General features: G+C 56.9%; 1 protein-coding gene across 6 annotated transcripts in view; it reads left to right on the forward strand.

Annotated features, from left to right (window-relative positions):
• The window catches only part of DIP2C (disco interacting protein 2 homolog C), a 395,318-nt gene that overhangs the window by 295,474 nt on the left and 83,580 nt on the right, over window positions 1-16,264 (forward strand). For all 6 annotated transcript variants that reach the window (XM_026478673.4, XM_026478674.4, XM_026478675.4 and 3 more), the window contains 4 exons: window positions 195-288; window positions 389-508; window positions 1,692-1,806; window positions 15,827-15,966. In XM_026478673.4, coding sequence (XP_026334458.2) covers window positions 195-288; window positions 389-508; window positions 1,692-1,806; window positions 15,827-15,966 — 469 coding nt within the window. The remainder of the gene's footprint in view (window positions 1-194; window positions 289-388; window positions 509-1,691; window positions 1,807-15,826; window positions 15,967-16,264) is intronic.

Raw genomic sequence — 16,264 nt, forward strand, 5'->3', positions numbered from 1 at the left:
TCGTGTCCCACGTCCAACCTGGCGGGGGGCGGGGGCGCCCAGGCCCGTCGTGTCCCCATGTCCAACCTGGCGGGGGGAGGGGGCGCCCAGGCCCGTCGTGTCCCCACGTCCAGCCTGGCGGGGGGGCGGGGGCGCCCAGGCCCGTCATGCCCCACGTCCTGCTGCGTCTGGCAGTCACCCCGTGTTTCTTCCAGAGCGTCATGAACATGATGCATGTCATCAGCATCCCGTACTCGCTGATGAAGGTCAACCCCCTCTCCTGGATTCAGAAGGTCTGCCAGTACAAAGGTGCGTCTGCGGGGGCCTTCAGGTGCCCGGTGCACTCTCTTCTGCTGTCTCACGGTCTGACGGTATGCTTACTGACGCCCTCCCCTCCACTGTTCCGCAGCGAAAGTGGCTTGCGTGAAATCCAGGGACATGCACTGGGCACTAGTTGCGCACAGAGACCAGAGGGACGTCAACCTCTCCTCCCTCCGGATGCTCATCGTGGCCGACGGCGCAAATCCCTGTAAGTGACCCGGAGGGGCGCAGGCGGCCGGAGACAGCCTGGTTCTCCACGCCCCGTGTCTGCGCTTTGCTTTTCCTTTTGTAGTCGTTGCCTTGGTTGGAATGCCTTAATGACGTCCCGGTGTGACTCAGCGAGGCCTCGAGGCGCCACGACAGGTGGTGGGGAGCCAGGAGCCCGCAGGCCCACGGCCCTGGGCTCGAGTCCTGGTGTTCCCACATCCTGATTCTGTAGAGAAAACCCTAACCTCCTGGTTTTAATCCTTCTCTTTCTTTAACTGCAAAATGGTACCTCAATCCTACGGTTTTATGAGGATTAAATGAAGTGGTCCCTGTGTCTTGGGACATTTAGTGCTCAGGAAATAGTGACTATTATTATTTTATGGTCTACAGTTTTTTTATTGATTAGGAAAGTAATTTGTCATCGTAATAGAATTTTGTTACCAAACCCTTGGAAACACCACCCAGGTAAAGCAAACCAGCAAGCCCACAGAATGCCATCAGCGTTCCTTGAGAAATACCGCTCTGGGCTGAAACAAAACACGCTAGCTTGTTTTCGAAGAAAGTGAGGGAGCCAGAAGCCAAGTGCGTGGAGAACGCCGTGTGTTTCTGTCTGTAAATAGTGCCGCGTGTACGTTTGTACATGAAAGCAGCACGTACCTTCTCAGAGGAGGTCAGGTACACACACGGGGGCTTGCTACCAGAGGATTTAGTGTTACTTGTATTCGTGGCTCTTCCATTTCCCAAAGAACTGCGTGAATTGTGAGCTGCTTTACTGCAGGTAGTTTGAGCCGTCTGTCCGCGGGAAGCCAAGCTAACCTGCGTCAGGAAGGGGTGTCACAGGTGGACGCCAAGTGGCGACTCCCCCGATCTCGCCAGGTGCGCTGACACAGGGGAGAATTTTCTTGGCTTAGTTTAGACATACTCACCTTGCACACTTGTGTATCGAACACGGCGGAGCAAGCCTCAGGGAAGGCTCACGGGCTCATCGGCCGCAGAGACGTTTCGATACAGAGGGTACACTTGTAACCCTTGCATTCTGCCGGCCTGAGAGGGTCATCTCACACGGTAACGTCAGTAGTAAGTGTCCGCGCTGCCGACCTCAGCCTGACCTGAGAGGCGTTGTGTTGGGGGTTTCAGCCCGTCCCGTGCTTCCGCTAGCTGACTCTCATCCCTTTCACCGGCAGGGTCCATCTCGTCCTGTGACGCGTTTCTCAACGTCTTCCAAAGTAAAGGCCTGCGCCAGGAGGTCATCTGCCCGTGCGCCAGCTCCCCAGAGGCTCTCACCGTGGCCATCCGGAGGTATGGCCGGGCCCCCTGCAGGGCCAGCTGGGGCGGTGCGGCTGCGTGCCGTGGCTCGTGTCTGCGTGGCGGGAGGGCAGGACCCAGCCTGTTGGGGCCCAGCTTCGTTTCCTTGCATGCGCTGGAATGGGTCCTTCAGGGTGGTCCACGTTCACTGGTCAGAAGCTCTCTGTCCTTCGGGGCAGTGACCGTGTCTCCCAAGTAAGTGGATGCCGGTATGCACGTCCCCCACATGTCCACCTGCCAGCATCCGCGTCGGGCGTTACTCGGGGGTGGATTGGGTGAACGCTGTCTGGTTCGAGTGCAGTGTTGCAGCCGGGCCTGTGGACATGCCCTGTGCGCCACAACATCCTGGACTTTTAAAAACCCTGGTTTTCCGAGCTCTTGAGTGGGGAATGGCCCATCGCAGGGCTGTGGTGTGTACGTGGAGGCAGGGCCCGCACCGCTCATGCCCTCGGTCGTGGGTCGGTTTGCCTCACCACCTGCCCTCGTGTGTGTGCACCTGTTACGGGCGCCGTGGTTACAGGCATGTGAAGCTGGTCCCACCCAGACTGAGAGGTGCAGGGAAAGCCTGTCTGATCATCGCCCGCTGTCCACCATCCCCACAACGTGGGAAGGGAGCGTTGGCATCGTCCGGTACTTCCAACTTGGGATCTGACTTGTTTTTCGGTATCTTTGCGTTTGGCCGCTCATGAGGTTTTTATTCTGCGTCACACGAACGTGCTCCATTGTAAGAACGGGAGACTGAGCTTTCCGTGTACAACGCCTGGGAGCTCTGCCCTCGTTACGGAAAGGCTGGGCTTCCCAAAAGTACTCACTGGGAGTTTGTAAATAAGATGCTTCCTGACAATTTTAGCTGATAGTTAATGTAAAAGTAACCAGACTGTCTAACGGGCTGGGAGATCAGCAATCTGTAGAGTACCAGAAGCAAGCTTTAATTTTGATTGACCAGAACTTAGAAGTCCGTAACGTAGTACAAATCATGAGCAGCTACGGCACCGTGATCCGGAATCCAGTCTTCACTTGTTAGGTGGCATCACTGCTGTCCTAGAGGGAGGCACTCCCCAAACAGTGTTCCGTGGAAGTCTGGCCTCGGACAGTGCCCTGGAGGCCACACTGGTCGGTGGGCAGCCCCGCGTTCTTCTGAGGTCAGGATTCAACTATCCTGGTCGAGCCCGGGAGCAGACGCTGGGGGACGCAGCCCCAGGTGCATCCCCACCACGGCCCGGCCCAGGGTCCCGGGCGAGTCCCTTCTCTCCGTGTCCTCCGTCCCTGTGAAAGCATTAGGGTCGCGCCACCGCCACATCCCCCGGTGTCCCGTGTCCCCGCGCATCACCATGCATCTCCACGCATCCCCCCATGTCCCCGTGCGTCCCCATGCATCCCCATGTGTCCTCATGCTCCCCATGCATCCCCGTGCTTCTCACACGTCCCTGTATATCCCTTTGCGTCCCCACGTATCCCTCTGCTCCCTACATGTCCCCATGCTCCTCGCACATCCCCACGTGTCCCCACATGTCCCTGCTTGTCCCCACACGTCCTCGCCTGTCCCCACGCAACCCCTGCACAGACCTGCCTTGGCTGAGTCTGCACCATCATCAGGGGCCAGGAGGGGTGGTTTCACAGTCCCCGTCCTCCAGTCACCGCAGCTGGTGGACGCCGCTCCTCCTGCAGGTGAGGCGGTGGACTGGTCAGCTCCCGCTCTGAGCAGCTGGGAGAGCAGTTACACTTGCAGACACGAGTCCGCCAGCCAGCCTTGCTGTGAACTGAGCTGGCTTCTCTTGCAGGCCCGCCGGCGTCTCACAGCCGAGCATGCCTTGGCCACCACCCTCACCCCCCAGGTCTCGTCTGCTATTTCCCAAATAACCGGTAGAAGAGTGAGCAGCCAGGGCAGGGCAGTGGACACAGATGAGCCCCTTGCGAGTCCTGCATCCTGGGACGCACGGTGGCTGGAGGTGGCTGTGACGTGGGCAGGGGATGCGGTGGCGGGCCGGCGTGTGTCTCAGGGGGAGGCGACTCAGCACAAAGTGAAACGTGAGGCTGATGCCTTGGCTGCGTTCTGCCGTGCTGTCCTCGCAAAATCTCGTGTAGCTCGTGTGAGTTCAGCATAGTATTGTGTTGACTCTGGTTCACCAGGGGTTAAAACGGGAAAGGGCTGTGGCTGGGGAATCGAGTCTGTGTCTGGCCCCAAACTGGTTTTACTGCAGACGTTTCCTAACCCTCAGGGGTGAGGTGCGTTCACTTCATTTACACTGTCTGCGGACGCCGGCCCTTCTCGGGCTTGTCACTAACAGCCGTGGTCCCGTGAGCCACCCCTCGGGAGCCAAGGCAGCTGGAAACAGGCCGCTGTCATGATTTCTGTAGATGTTAAGTATCCGTGGACAGAAAGTAATGAGAAGGGGACGTGGAAATATCGTAAGACTAAGTACGTGCTGTGGGGCACGTGGCTTCCTGCCAGGGGTGACCGAGACCCCGCTGGGTACAGGGTCGCGTTCCCTGGTCTGCGTGGAGGTGGGACAGGACCCCATGTGCGCGAGTACACGCCACCATCAGGAAGTAGCCATGCCGCTTTCTCCTCTGGGTTTTACAGTGTGACTTTCACACGGGATTGTCTCAACTAATGGGGATTAATGTCAGCTTTTAAGACCGTGGGACACATGGTTGCCACCACGTCCAGGTCGTGGAATCTCTGTTATGATTCAGCCTCACGTGTTCCCAGAGCTGCCAGATTCTTCCCGTGAGAACTACGAACCAGGGTGGGTACAATGGCATCTTTGGCTCCTCTGCTCTGCAGAGGCCCCCCTGTGTGTTCTCCCCTCCCTGTCAGTCTTGAGGGGCTGCCTGGAGGCAGGGCCACCCACAGCAGAGAACTGCTTCCTGAGCACACAGTTTCCAGAAAATAGGGTGACCAGAGAGGCCACTTTTCGGCAGGGGAAATTCGTTTCAAGGAGCTCTTGGTAAAAACAGGTCTGCGTGGCTGGGACCTGGAGGGAGGCCAGGGTGCAGTAAAGCAGCTCTGTCCCCTTCTCTGCAGGGCCTTCCATTCTCCCCGTGAGCATTCTCCCCTGGGAGCCTGCGTCAGGCCCGCGTGTGCAGCCTGGAGGCACAGACGTGGCTGGGGTCTGAGCGCAGGCCACGGAGGTGGGCAGGGCGCTGCGCGTTTCTCCTCCTCCTGCTCCCCGGCCCGTCGCCCCTTCCCTGCTCTTCTCTCGTCAGCCTGGCAAGTGTCCGTGGGTACCTATCCGCCAGGCACACAACCGTAAGCAAAGTGGGACCCGCGTGGGGCCTCGGGAGGGCAGACCACCCATCTCAGGCCGCGGTAGAAGTTGCCCTGTTGCTGTTCCTGAGTGAAGAGAATGGAGCACGCGTCCTCGAGTCGCAAGCTGGCCGACAGCCCGCTGCCCGTTCTGAGGTTTCGCTGGCGCACAGCCGTGCCTGCTTATTCGTGTGTGGCTGGCCGGCGCAGCTGACGGAAAGCACAGTGAACATTCTAGGCCCCGTGGCCCTTTACTGAGAAGGCGGTGCGCGAGCTGTGTCTGCGTGAGCTCCCAGCTTGTGGGGCTGGCTGGCGGCTCTGCACGCAGAGAGGCTCACTCTTTCCTCAAACACCGTTGATTGGCAGGCAGAACGATGTCCCATCCGTTGCTCCTTCGGTGAAAAGTACCTGTACGGTGCGTCAGTAACACGAAGAAGCTGTCAGCTCTCCTAACGCGTAGTCTGTAACCCTCGCTTATATTCTGGTTTACGGACTTTGATGTAAAGTGGTCTCCACCTGCTGTCTCCCCTGAGCTTTTTCTCTAAGTGGAGACACCATCTCCTCCCAGAGTATCCCAGGCTTGCCCGGCCACCTCCCGGGTCTCTAACAGCACCCGCCACTCCTTCAGTCTCGAGAATCCCAAGAATGCGCGTTAACCGCTCGAGGCCGCATGTCTGGAAGGGGAAGTGAGAGACAGACGTCGCTGGAACCCACTTACCAGGGGCAGAGCCACGTTCCTGCCTCACGTGGTCAGTGATGGCTTGCGTGTTTGCCTCTGACGGGAGCAGCAAAGTTGCTCTGGGGAGATAGCTGAGCCTGACGGCTTCTGCATCATCCTGTCCTTGCCGAAGCCGTGACGGTTTAAATGTGTCCGCTCGCTTTGCTGTGAAGCCTCTGGGCTGCGTCTTTCAGAATAAAGATGTGAGCCCTGTGCTTGGGGATGGCCCAGTGTGTCCTGAGGACTCTCAACGATGGTCCGCTGGCCCCGGGCCTCATGGTCACTCGTGGTGACCCCTTGCACTTTGCTCCTGCATAAAACAGGAGCCATAAGATACACAGGCAAAAAGGTGTGGTTTTAATGCTAAGATGTTTGTGTTTCCCTGTCGACGTAATGGTTGTAGCCAAGTCAAGATAATTTTGGAAAAGATCCTTATAAGAAGTGGAGGGTCTTCAAACATTTTGGTTCCATCCCTTGGAAGTGCTCACAAGCACGTAAATGTCTCTGCACCGTTACCACCGTCCTTCTCGGTTTCACACCCGTCCGTGCCTGTGACCAAAACTGAAGCAGAAGGATAGTCTTGAAATCTAGACTAAAACCCCCACAGAGACCCCAAAACAAAGAAGCAGGCTGCAGGTAGCGGTTCTTAAAACCAGTACTTTCGGACAGCGCCTCGTGTGGTCCTGGCTGAGTGACATCACGTCCCGGAGCCGTCCCGGGTTCCCAGAGACGCAGCCTCTGAGTGCGCGCTCCCGCTGGGAGCGGCTCCGGAAGACCGCGCCCTGCTCCATCCTGGTAGACGCGGGCGAGGAACCGCGATGTGGGGCCCAAGGCCGCGTGCGGGGGAGCTGCGTGGTGGTCAGCGCTCCAGTGGGGTTTGGGCCTCACCATGCCCTGTGGGAGAGAACCGGTGGGTCCTGTGGACACAGCTCAGGCTGCGCCGCAAGACTGGGCAGCTGGCAGGTGTCCACCAGACGCGTGCTGTGGCGTCTCCCACCCTGCGTGGTCTGCACAGAGCTGTCTAGATTCGGGACATTGCTTCTAAAGAATGTCATCGTGATTTCAAGGCCACCTTATGCAGCAGAAGACGCAGGGGTCTCTACAGTGACTGACTCTCTACCGTGTCCCCATGGACCAGTTATCCTCCGAAACACTGGATTTCTCCACCTACAGAGGAAGAAGGTACGAACACACGTGTCTGCTAACATGTGTGCACACCACCCAGAACATGAGGTACAATTGTAGCGTTCCCAGTGGAGTTAGGAATAATGGCGTAATCCAAATCAAGACGGGTCTCTGGGCACAGCGGCTGTCCCACGCCTATCCCCTTGTTTGATGCTGTTCCTCCGTCTGGTGGCCGTCCCCTCCCACGTGACTGGGGCTCACAGCACGTGTGGACCTGTTGCACACCGACGGCCACACAGATGAAGCCACCGCCATCAGTCTTGCACGGAGGTGAGCGGAGGTGACGAGGACTGGTGGTCAGTCTCGTCAGGAGAGGAGGGAGTACTCACATTTGGAGCCTGTTTCTTTCACTGACCTGTCACAGTTAAATCATTTTCAAACAAATAGGACAGACACGGCACTTGCTTGATTTTATAACACGTCCCTCTCTGTGAATAGAAGGGAAAACTCCCCATTCCTGGTGTTGTGCGTGAACGACCATCCACAGAGAGGATGGGACAAATTCTTGCTTTTGCAGAGCGAGCCCGTGCACTTAACTTCATGTTGGGTTATTTTCTCCCCAAGCACAGTGGGGACTCGGGAATTTCCACACGTGAACGGTAGAGCTGGGTTACTGAGTAAAGGGCACTTTATTCATTCCATTCAAGCTGCTGAGAGTGGGGTGTCCAGGATAGCTGGTGGTCCCAGGGTGAGGACAAAATGGGCACTCTCTTCGACATCTTTATGAAGATGGGAGGGGTTGCACCCTCAGATTTTGTTTCTATTCGTAGGATAATTTATAAAGAAGAAAAGTGTTGGCTACTAGGTCGCCTGAGTCTGTTGGAAAGAGAGGCCTGCCCCCCTTTCAGGGGAACTGACCACCCTTCATTCAGATGGGTTTGAGGTCTGACATTGTCCTTTCTTCTCTTGTCCTGTGCTTAATAACCTTCCCAGGGCGGCTTGCTGAGCCGGGTAACGAAGAAGAGACTGGGCTTCCAGTAAGCAGCTCGGAGCTGCTGATTGCTCACTCGCCTTTTAGTGCATTTGATTAGGAAACAATGCTCAGTTACTGCGTGGTCAGCACTGAAGAGGAAACTGGAGATGTGTTCCATGAGTCATGACTGTGGGACTTTTGGTCTTTTCCGGAATACTCATCTGTCTGTGGTTTTCTTCTGTGAAACACATATTACGTGGATCAGCCAGCCAAGGAGCTATGGCAGAGCCGCCAGCCGTGTGGGTTTGCCCTGTGTGGGGACAGCCGTGCACACCCATCAGCTTCTCTGGCCGCTCCGAGCTGGCCTGTGTGGAGCGGAGAGCTGGGGCTCGCAGGTTGGTGCCCGTGGCTGTTGGCTATCTTGATGTCCCTCCTCTGATAAGCAGGGGAACACCTGTCACCAACACCCGACTGAGTGTACTGGAAGGTTCTGGGGCCCAGAGTTTTCAGCGGGAGCCTCGGACATCCCACCTGAAACCCAGGCAGGGTGCAGAGCTGGTCCCGAGAGCCAGCCGTAGGACTCTGGCCGTGGTCTGGGGACAGCAGCCGGTGCCTGGCTTCCTGTCCAACTAACCACACGTTTGCCACGGTATTTAATCATCTTTCTTTTTAAAACTGTCACCGTCCAGGTGTGTGTTTTGTGTTTCCTTTCTCTTTGAGGATTAGTTGTAAAATTAAAAATATTAGAGAGATACGACTTTATGATGCGTAAACTCATCTGTGGAATTATTTTTAAAAAGGGCAAAATGTAAAATGAAAGCCAGCAGACTGTTTTCTGGTCCTGTGTATCTCTGGGATTGCTGTCTGGTTCTGCTCCCAGGTCTGGAATATAGAGGATAGAGCCCACTTTTTAAAGCTATGTTGTGGTATTGATTGAACTAAAAAAATATTCTGTGGGCTCTTTAACCTCAAGGTGTTATTTCAATACCTTGATGTTTTCACAGTGAAAGGGTAATAATTATGGAAAGCAGTAGTTAAACCCGCAATTCCAGAGTAAAGATGCCCCTTTGCCACCAGAATCACGCTGCGGGTTGAAAACGTCCCCCTTGGAAGTTACAGAGCTGGGACGACCCGAGGGAGGGGCCCGTGCAGCCGGATGCCCGTCCAGGGCCGGAGCTGGACTCGGACCGTTCTGCCAGCCACTGACCCAGGGTAAAAATAGCGAACAAGCCTGTGAACTGAAGTGGGATTTTCAGGAATGGTTTTGACTGCCCAAAGTCAGACGTGGGGATCCATAATCCTATTTTTATAACACAAGATAAAATACATTGTCGGTGACTTTAATCTGGAAGTTTTAAATTCAGATAAAATTTTAAAACTCCTTTGAGTGTAACAGAGTTGGCAGACGAGCCTCGCCATCCCGAATTGGAAACTTGGCTTAACTCAGTAGCGTCGAAGAGCCAAGGAACGTGAGTTTCCTTGGTGAGTCGTCGGGACCGCTCGCCGGCAGGAGTGCGTTCTGCTCTGTCTTGCGCTTGGTTGGACGGTGACAGGAGCGTGCTCTGCTGGAGACCTACGTACCCCGCGCAGAGAGCAGGCCATGCTTTCCCGCCTGTGCGCACCCAGAGACGCGGCAAAGTCGCCAGGGCAGGTGGAGAACAAAGCTGGCAAACGATCTGTGTGCTGTGATCCGTTTTCTGGCTGAAAAAGATTCAGTATCTCTAGACGGTCTCTTTAGCAAGAAGAAAACCTGAAAGCTACGTACTGCGGCGCGCAGGTGCGAGAGCGTCGGGGAAGACACCCCCTCTCTCTGTTATAGAGCTCTTGAAGCAGAGAAAGGGGAAGAAATCACACCAGATCACTCTGCCCTCAGAGGTGTGCTGTGTCGACCTTGCATCTTTCCCTGTCGCTGAGCCGGCAGTGTGGGCGTCCGCTGGGTTGTGCGAGGCGCTCTCACCCTGAGCGTGGAAGCGGGATGCACCTAGCCACGGGTTTGACCAGAGTTCTCCTGAAACCCGCACTGCCGGAGTGTTCCCTGAAACCGTTATTTCTGTTCAAACAAGTACTCAACGTCCGCGGCTCCGCACCCTTCAAAGGGCGTTTTCACCTGCCGCTGTGACTTTCTCCGGGCGGCGGCTGCGGAAAACGAGGTCACGTTCATCTGCAGAAAGACTTCAGTCACAGACGGCCGTGCCAGACACGAGCAGCAGGGCCGCTCCCCGCAAGGGACGTCCTCCGTCCCCAAAGGAGGACCTCGCTGGTCAAAGGCAGAGGCGGCCCCTCGCTCACAAGCGCTGATGGCCCCGCAGCTTATAAGTGTCTTTCCCAGGAAAACAATGTTCCGGGAGGCACTTTGATGCCCCTGCGTGCGCCCCGTGCGTGAGCCCCATCTGTGCGCCCCTGTGCGTGTGCCCCCATGCGTGCGCCCCGTGCGTGCACCCCGTGCGTGGACCCCCCATATGTGGACCCCTGTGCGTGTGCCCCCATGCGTGCGCCCCGTGCGTGCACCCCGTGCGTGGACCCCCCGTATGTGGACCCCTGTGCGTGTGCCCCTGTGCGTGTGCCCCGTGCGTGCGCCCCGTGCGTGGACCCCCGTGCGTGGACCCTCGTGCGTGAGCCCCGTGCGTGCGCCCCTGTGCGTGTGCCCCGTGCGTGGACCCCCGTGCGTGGACCCTCGTGCGTGTGCCCCGTGCGTGCGCCCCGTGCGTGGACCCCCGTGCGTGGACCCTCGTGCGTGAGCCCCGTGCGTGCGCCCCTGTGCGTGTGCCCCCGTGCGTGCACCCCGTGCGTGTGCCCCGTGCGTGGACCCCCCGTATGTGGACCCCTGTGCGTGCGCCCCTGTGCGTGCGCCCCGTGCGTGCGCCTCGTGCGTGGACCCCCGTGCGTGCGCCCCGTGCGTGGACCCCCGTGCGTGCGCCCCGTGCGTGCGCCCCGTGCGTGCACTGACGGCTCTTCGTGCTCTGCGTCGAGTGAGCCCGGCACAGCGCCCACCAGTGGATTTGAGTCTGTCGGCCCAGGTCACCTTCCGGCCTTTCCTTCCTTTGCTTCTCCTCTTGCCAGCTTCGTAACTTGGCACAGCGCCTGTCCTCAGGCTTCAGAGTCTGTGTCCGTGAGGAGGCTGACCTCCGTGCCACGTCACGGGGCCGCGTGAACAGCAGATGGGTGCGTACACGGAGAGCGTCTGCAGGGCGCGGTAAGAATGAGGCGTCGGGCTCACGTCTGTTCCTGCGGTAACATCACGTGCTTGGGCGTGTGCGTCGTTTTGTGACAACGTGTCGTGAACGCAGAAATACCGGGGTAAGTTCTGGGGCTGGCGGAGGAAAGGGCGCTTTCCCGAGACTCGACCCCTTTGCTCTCCGAATGTTCCTGAGATGTCAGGTTCTGGAATCGGAGGCTGCGTCCATGTGCCGGAAGCAGGGAAGGGTCTCTGCAGTCGTGCTTGCAGAAGCCTGTGGTGAGAGACCGAGGCGCTGAAGCCCCAGAGATGTGGTGGTGGCTTCTCTGTTAAGTCCTGGGAGTGGAAATCGTCCCAGATGCTTACCACTTACTTGACTGCGTTTACTTCCCACTGGTGGGGATGTGAGCCTGGCCAGTAGTAGCAAACTGTAGTTGTGTTCGTGGAAACTTAGAGGAGGTAGGTCCTCTGGGGTCACACAGCATGATTACCTAGGGGTGATCTGATGATCTGATACCCAGGTGGGATCGCGTGAGGGCTAAGCAGCAGGTGCGCATGCTGTCCTGGTGAAGCCACCGGCCGTCGGGAGCATTCCTCCTGAGGCCAAGCTGGTGCGCACCTTTTGTCTTCGTCTCTTGGCTTGAGTCCCTCTGCGACTTGCCTGTGATTGCAGCATTAGCCACACACAGCCACGTATTCTCTTCCTTCTGTGTGTCTGAGCGCAAAGATCGCATCTCCGCATGCTGAGAATTGCCGGAATGATTCCCATTCCTGTGGCTCCATCCTGGCGTTGCACCGGAGGCTGGTGGATGGGTCCAGCGTTCTCTCCGCCGTTGCTCAGCTTACGGTGTCCGATCGTGAAAGCACAGCGTTTTGAACTCTCTGGGAATTCTACTCACCAGGGTCATGTTTTCAGTCTCTAACCTACTTTAATCTACTGGGACTTCGTATTTCCTAGGAAGGTGTTAATGGAGGGAAAGGCTCGATGGGTTAATAATTAAGGGAACGCAAGCCAGACCAGCAGTGAGGAATGGCTTTTACCCATCAAGCCGGGAGCAGCTTTAAGGTTGACGACAGTGTCGGCCTGGGTGTGCGGAAGCGGGGCTGCCGGGAGGCGGCGGCCTTCCCTGCTGCCAGAAGCACAAGGTTTGAGGCGCCTGGGTCTGCCCCACAGCTGTGTCTCAGGGCCGCCCGCCTCTGTTCTCCCCGCTCTTGCCTGTGCAAGGGGAGGGTGGGCACACCTGTCTCCCAGCGTTGCCGGGAGGAATACTTAACACACATAAAATGTTTGGAGCAGCATCCTGCGTGGAAACAGTGCAACATGCGTGTCGGGTGAATCAAAGCACGATACTTCTGGACAATACAATGTTATTTAGGCTGCACTAAAATCTTAAGTGCATATGCTCTCTGGTTCTTCAGTTCCTTTTCTGGACGTGTGTCTCACAGTAATATTTCTACTTACGTAAAAGTGAAATAAAACAAATGATTGTATGTCCTTGTTCCCGAATACTGTCCACAGTTGCGACGGGTCGGTTCACTGGTGCATGCGGTGTTTGTCCTCCGTGGGTCCCACACGTGCGCACAGCAGGACCCACACGATCCGCTGGGGGGCGGCCGAGTTGCAGAGACTGTGCCTGTCATGCTTCTGCTTTTCTTTGAGTGCAGATGGGTTTGTGCGTGCACACGCTTCCGGAAGTGCACCTGAGAGGGTCTCTGGTGGCGGCTGCCTGTGAGGCAGGGGTGGGTGGGGCGAGGATGCACACGTGCCCTTGCGTTCACTGTGACTTCCGTTGCTGCGCTTGACTCGTTCACAGGAAAGACTTGCTCGTGCTTCACACACATCATTGGTTCTAAAGTTTCCTCAGAAGAACGGTGTGCAGTGGACTAAGGAGAGCTGGTGTCTGAAGCCAGAGGTGGGGGAGGTGTTGGGAAGGGGGACGGGCTGGTGTCCACGTCTGGGCAGGGGCTGTGCTGTGGGTCTGGGTTAAGCCCCACAGGGACGCCGACGACTGGGTTAACATCCCCGTGCCTCTGCTTCTGGTCTGTCAAGGGGAGGATGGTGGGTCCAGGCAGGTTTGTGTGTTGCTGAGCCCATGTGTGCAGAGATCTCGAGACAGCTGGGCTCGCAGAGGCGTCAGCGGAGGACAGCTCTGTCATCGGAGGCGGGCTGTCTGCGGAGCCGTTCCTGCAGGGCTGCTGAGACGGTGAACGGGAAGGCCTTGTCCGGCAAGGTGGCTGACGAGCCAAGGATCGTGTCCCAGGGCTTCTGTTCTGCCTTTTTGAGTCTCCTTTGCCTGCAAAGGAAAGAATCCGGGCGTCTGAGTGTTTTCTGACCAGCGAGGGACTCTATTAAATGCAAGCGCATAGCAGCAGATCTAAGCAATGCGAGATGGGTGTCCTTGGTTCACATTTTACGTGAGTCTGCCCAGTTTTCCGTGGTATCTTTGTAAATGTGACTGAAGACCCTGGTAGCAAACGCAGCCCAGAAGTGGCCCAGTGAGTCTTGTTCCTCGCCTGCTGTTCTTGAACGTAGGGAAGCAGGGCCTGTCACTAAGACGGCAGAACCCGCGTCCTTGAATCGTAGAGGAGCTTTCCCTCCCAGAGCTCGCGGGCAGCACGTCTTGGTTGCCGCCTGGCCCTTACTTGGGCCGAGTCATGGCCACGCCTGCATTTTGCTTCCGTGCGGCTTTCCACAACAAAACACGTGCGCCTTTGAACCCTGCTGTTCACTGTGTCTGTGTCCCGGGGCTGTCGTAAGTGCCTCAGGCTAGGGGGGCATGGAAACGGGGAAGCTGTTGTCTCGGGGTCTCGGGCTGTCTGCAGGCGGTGTCTGGTAGAGTGTCTGCTCCAGGCCTTCCCACTGCTGGCACCCAATCTGTGCCTCCGTGGCTGGAGATATGGCACCGCGTGGCCACTGCATCACATGCCATCTCTGTCTCTTCCTCTTATAAGGACACTGGTCATTGGATTAGGGGCCCGCCCCACTCCATCCAGTGTGACCTCTTCTCAACCAACGACCTCCACAAATACTCTCTTTCACATTAATAAGGTCACAGTCGAGGTCCTGGGACCAAGACCAGTCATAGGTTTTGGGGACACAACCCACAGCGGGTACCGAGCCTCCTGATTCCTGACTGTCACGTCGTGTTTTGCAGAGGACAGAAGTGCGGGGTCGGGAGTCCTGTTGGCACAGGGCTCCCGCGGGGCTCCTCCTTTCACTTTAGAGAGCAAGTTTAGGTTCCAGTGCTCAGGGCTCTTTTCCAGGTAGCTCCACACGGACCTTCTAACGTGGGCAGAGTTTTCTTCTGTGTCTGGTTGGTCCTACCTTTTTGATTTTTAGCAGATGAACAATTCAATTTCCAGACTCTCTTACGCCTTCTTTTTGTTATTATTTATTTTTAGTTTTTATTTGAGATGTAATTGACGTGTAGCATAGGCTTCTTCTTAAAACACACCAGTTACTTGATTCAGGTGAGACCTCCTTTTGTACATTTTAACTTTTATGTTTCTCTGTTTATGTTTTTAGGTTCATTATAAATCTTGACACTATTTTAAAGCCAAACAGCAACCTTCTGCTTATTGTCCAACTTTAAGATTGTAAAGCAATGCTACACATGCGTGTATAGAAAATTACAGGAGCAAGCGTGTTCACCTAAATCGTGCTCTCACTTAGCTCATGGCTCACATGCAAGGGTCGTTGGGTACGGGGATAAAATTCATGATCTTGGAATTATTGCATCTGTTCAGTAGTCGACAGACTGTCTCTCCAAGGGAAAGGATGCAGCACTGAACAGAAGGAAACCCACTTGCCCTCAGGAAGCTGAGGCTGATGGGCGAGGCACCTGCCGTGCGGACAAGAGTTGGGGGTGTGCTGTTTGATGGGGTGATGAGTCCTTACAGATCTGAGCTGCCCTGGAGGGCAGTGCGGGAGGAAGGCGTGGGGACGTCTGCTGCAAGAGCACTGCAGGTAGAGAGGCAGGAGCAGGTGCAGAAACCCCCAGGCAGGAGAGGGCTGGGTCCCGGAGAAACGGCCGGGGGCTAGTGCGGAGTGAGTGGGAGGCGTGGGGCTCACGGGCCATGGAGGAAACAGAGGCAGTGAACCTGTATTTCTTCCCCTGACCCTACAACACCCTACAGAACACCAGTCAGCCAAAAACCTTCCCTAAGAGCTGGTCATCCAGCACGGTGTAGCATGACTCTCATTTCAGATTCTTAACCACGGCATGCGTCCACACGGGGCACGTCTGAGCTCGGACCCTTACCCGCGGCGTGTGGCTGGACGTCCGAGCTCAGATCGTTACCCGCGGTACACGTCCGCACCGGGCACGTCCAAACTCAGATCCTTACCCACAGCGCGTGTCCGCACGGGGCACGTCCGAACTCGAGGTGGGAGCAGCAGAATCTCCACCGATTCTGCTTCCTGCTGTCATCGGTTCTTGGAGACCTTGTTCTCCCCGTTAGTCGCTTCCCACACTGGAAAATCTGACCCAGAGAGGGAGGGGCAGAGAAGGAATCAGACGCTCTTCTTACTGACTGCAGGCCTTCACGCTTCTATCCCAGAAACCCGGAGGTAGAGTTAGTGACACAGACATCTTGTGGACAGAGCAGAAGCCTTCCCCGGCGAGCCAGATCGCGGGGCGGGTGGCATTCAGGTCGCATTCGGGGGCCGGTGGGTCCCCATCGTGGCTAGCTCCCTTCAGCATGTGTTTGTGTGTCCCTTTGGCGACAGCAGCCTGTCTGCTTCTGCCCGTTCAGACACACCTGCTCTTTCAGGCCAACGGATGACAGCAACCAGCCCCCGGGCCGGGGCGTCCTCTCCATGCACGGGCTGACCTATGGCGTCATCCGGGTAGACTCCGAGGAAAAGCTGTCTGTGCTCACCGTGCAGGACGTCGGCCTCGTGATGCCTGGAGGTGAGTGTGGGTGCCGGGCTGCAGATGGCATGGGGCGTTGAGGCAGGAACCCCAGCCGTGGCCGGTGGGCTGGTCCATTGTTAGCACATGCCTTCCCACCCGGCTCCCCGTGCCCCTCTGGCATGAACGCAGACGGGACACTTAAATTCCTTAAAGCTTTGTGATAATGCTCTCTCTCCTGTGAAAGAATATTCAGGAAGCTTCCAAGGGCGTCTCTGCTCCTCTCATGCTGGGACCCCAGAGTCCTCTTCCCCAGGGGCGCCGGGGGCCCTGCTGCACCCCTGCAGCCCCCGGGAGG

The sequence above is a fragment of the Ursus arctos genome, unplaced genomic scaffold (assembly GCF_023065955.2).
Source record: "Ursus arctos isolate Adak ecotype North America unplaced genomic scaffold, UrsArc2.0 scaffold_30, whole genome shotgun sequence".
Taxonomy (NCBI): Eukaryota; Metazoa; Chordata; class Mammalia; order Carnivora; family Ursidae; genus Ursus; species Ursus arctos.